The 3,053-nt window shown below is 43.4% G+C and overlaps 1 protein-coding gene across 1 annotated transcript; it reads right to left on the bottom strand.

Moving 5' to 3' along the window:
• Positions 1 to 354: 354 nt before the first annotated feature.
• Positions 355 to 1,095, bottom strand: LOC100758019 (ran guanine nucleotide release factor-like). Its single transcript, XM_035446359.1, has one exon. The coding sequence runs from the start codon at positions 1,030 to 1,032 to the stop codon at positions 568 to 570; it is 465 nt and encodes a 154-aa protein (XP_035302250.1). The 5' UTR covers positions 1,033 to 1,095; the 3' UTR covers positions 355 to 567.
• Positions 1,096 to 3,053: the final 1,958 nt, after the last annotated feature.

Genomic DNA, 3,053 nt, shown 5'->3' with positions numbered 1-3,053 from the left:
TGACCCAATTTCCCAAGTATTTATTTACTACTCAAGTTTTTCTTAAATCCCTGTCTAAATCCTCTCCCATCTTATTGATTTGTAAAAGATCATTATATATTGTGGACATTAATGTTTTTAGTGCAAGTGAGTTTTTCCAACCACAGTTTGTCTTTCACTTCTGTTAAAGGCACATTTTATTTTGTGTACATATTTGATTTTTATGTAAAGCTACCAGTGTTTGCCTTTATGGTGAACACTTTTACTGTCTTGCTTAGCCAACCTCTCCTACTCCAATCTCATAAACCTATGTGCCTGGTTTATTTCCAAAAGTTTCAAGATTTTGCCACTTATGCTTATTCTTTTTTTTTTTTGATGTTTATAAAGCAAGTTTATTTCTGCACAGGAGGTGACTTATGTTTATGTCCAGGGAAGAAGTAGACACTCCCCGCTCAGAACTGGGTCCCTGAGTCCTCAGCAGCATTATGTTGTGTTCCACCATCTTTACTGGGGACCAAAAATGTTGGGATCATGAAGAGTCAAACTAGTCACCAGTTGTTCAAAGTTACCCAGGCTCCAAGGTGGACGTTATAGATTTTCAGGGCCAAGAGACCTCGGGGGCTGATTGAAGGTGAGCAAGAGATCAGTCTGGTACTGGGGCAGACGAAGCAAGGCCTGATGTAGTGTGACATCCTTTGCTACCTGCTGGTTTTCTTTAGCTACCTGCTGCTTGCCAGAAAGGAACCAGGCATCTTGACAGCAGCCCCTCAGAGATAAGTTCTCCAAACAGAGAGGCTGCACAGATAACACGTGCATGGCCCTAGCCCCCTGCACCCCGCCAACGTCCTCAAAATGGTACTGCGCAGCCGCTTCGCCCCGCACGTGGGCCTGCAGCTCCAGAAGTTCCACGATCAGACTCTGGTCGGTCACGGGATGGCAGAAAACTTCTTGGTTGTCCGGGACCAGTCGGAGGTCGCTCACATCAATGGCCCCAGGGGGGAGAATGGCGGAGAAGGCGCCTCCGAATAGTGGAAAGTTTCTGGTGGGCTCCATAGATCTGAGACTTGAGTCTGGACATTAGCGAGGCTTTAAAGAAACCTACATGGGCCTTTGAGGCATCACTTCCTCTAGGGCTCCTGGAGCACCCACCACCTCCTCCCGGCCTACTATATGCTTATTCTTAAATCCACCTAGAGCCCATCTTTACAGAAACCAAGACAGAGATCTAATTTTATATTTTCCTCACACGAGTAACAGCCAGCTCCATCATTGTTTACTCCCCTTTCAACATTTTATTTGGGAAAATGTCAAGCATACACAAAGGGACAGACAGTGGGATTCGCCAGCCTCTCTCAGTCATGGCTCAGCTTCAGCAATTATCCAATTATGAACAATCTTGATTCATTTCTACTTCCAAACACTCCCTAAGTGGAATGATATCTTTACATATTTTGATTGACAGATGATAGTATCAAGTCTTCATGCATCCTGACATCATCTAATTTCCACCCATAAATATTTTGGCATGAATCTTGAAAAGATCAGGACTCTTTTAAACCATAAGAACATCATTAGTCTTAAAAATAACAATAAGCCCTCTGATCAATAAAAGCATCTCTGCACAGGTGAGATGACTCAGCAAGTAAAGGCAATTGCTGTGTAACCCTGGCAACCTAAGTTCAATCCCTAGAACCCACAGAAAGGCAGAAGGAACCAACTCCACAACGCTTCTCTCACTTCCATAAGCCCTCTGTCCCTGCAAACCCATGCACACACATTCATGATAATAAATAAATAAATACATAACATTTAAAATGCTTTCAAATGCTAAAAATAATTTTATTTTTGCATTATTTTCAGTGCTGGGGATGGAACCCAGGGCCTCATACATGCCGGGCAAGAACTCTGGTACCAGCTCCATCTTTTGCAGTTTGTTTTAATTAGGATCCAAATAATGATTGTGTGGTACCCCATCTGTTTCAACATACAAGCATCTCTCTCCTCTGCCCCTTGAAATGTGTCTATTACAGAAATTGGACTTCTTGTTTCACACAGACCCCACACACTTTGAGGCTCCCTAATTGCTTCCCTTAGCATCCCTCAACACATGGCTTTGTCCCTGTGGTGTAGATAGTCAGTACAGAAGTTTGATGATGTGAGCCCATGCTCCCCCCAGGAAGCTGTGTGTTCCCATTGATGAGTGTATCATGCCAACCAGCACTCTTGGGAACACCAAGAGTCATCATTGTCTAAATCCATTACTCCACTAAGGCTTGGAGACAGCAGCAACCCAGTACCCCTCTCCATCCTCACCTTTACAGCATGTGCCACAGCAGTCCATCCCTTGGCCCTCATGTGTGCCTGCTGGGTGGGAGGATTTCCCCTCTTACGGCTGTTCTTCTGTCCTTAATCTCCCAGTTCTGAAACAGTGCCATTCCACCCCTCTGGCTTCATCAGATGTCTTCATAGCTGGAAGGGCATCACTTAAGCTATAAGCTTGCACGCACATTTAAAATGTCCTCACTGTGGTTGCATTTTCACAGCTTAAGAGTATCAGCTTCACGGGAAATTTCCTTGATGTTTTAAAATGGTTGTTCATTGACTTCATATGTTTACCTAAAGAAAGCTCTCGGCTCTAGCTGTACTCCCCACCTACTAATGGGGTTACATGAATCTTCTTCATCCTGTTCGCTTACTCCCCACCCGCTTGACATATAAAGGAGAGAGAACCTCACACATCTTCCTTGGTGGATTTTGTATTTCTCTACTTTTCTTATAATTCCAGTAAAGTTTTGCTGTACTTATTGTGAGCTTGTTGGTAGGTACACACAAGTTCGGGGTCCTTAATCTTCCTTGTCAGGTGTGTCTTATCATTGAACACCACTCTTTGTCTTCTCACTTTGGCCTTCAAAGTGTATTTTTCCAGATCCTAATATAGCTACACCCCAATTTTTGGATTGAATTGTTCTCACTTCACACTTTTTGTTTTATTATCTCCATTCTCAGTCTTTCTTACCCCAGCCTGAACATCTCTGTCTTTTAAGTGAGAGGTATAATCCACGCATAGTTAATTT

Source organism: Cricetulus griseus, chromosome 6, assembly GCF_003668045.3.
Source record: "Cricetulus griseus strain 17A/GY chromosome 6, alternate assembly CriGri-PICRH-1.0, whole genome shotgun sequence".
Classification (NCBI taxonomy): Eukaryota; Metazoa; Chordata; class Mammalia; order Rodentia; family Cricetidae; genus Cricetulus; species Cricetulus griseus.
Note: the sequence above shows the minus strand (reverse complement) of the source record. Positions and strands in the feature narration are given on the sequence as shown.

Excerpts from the sequence above, each read along its gene's own strand:
- LOC100758019 (XM_035446359.1), bottom strand. The coding sequence starts at position 1,032 with ATGGAGCCCACCAGAAACTTTCCACTATTCGGAGGCGCCTTCTCCGCC.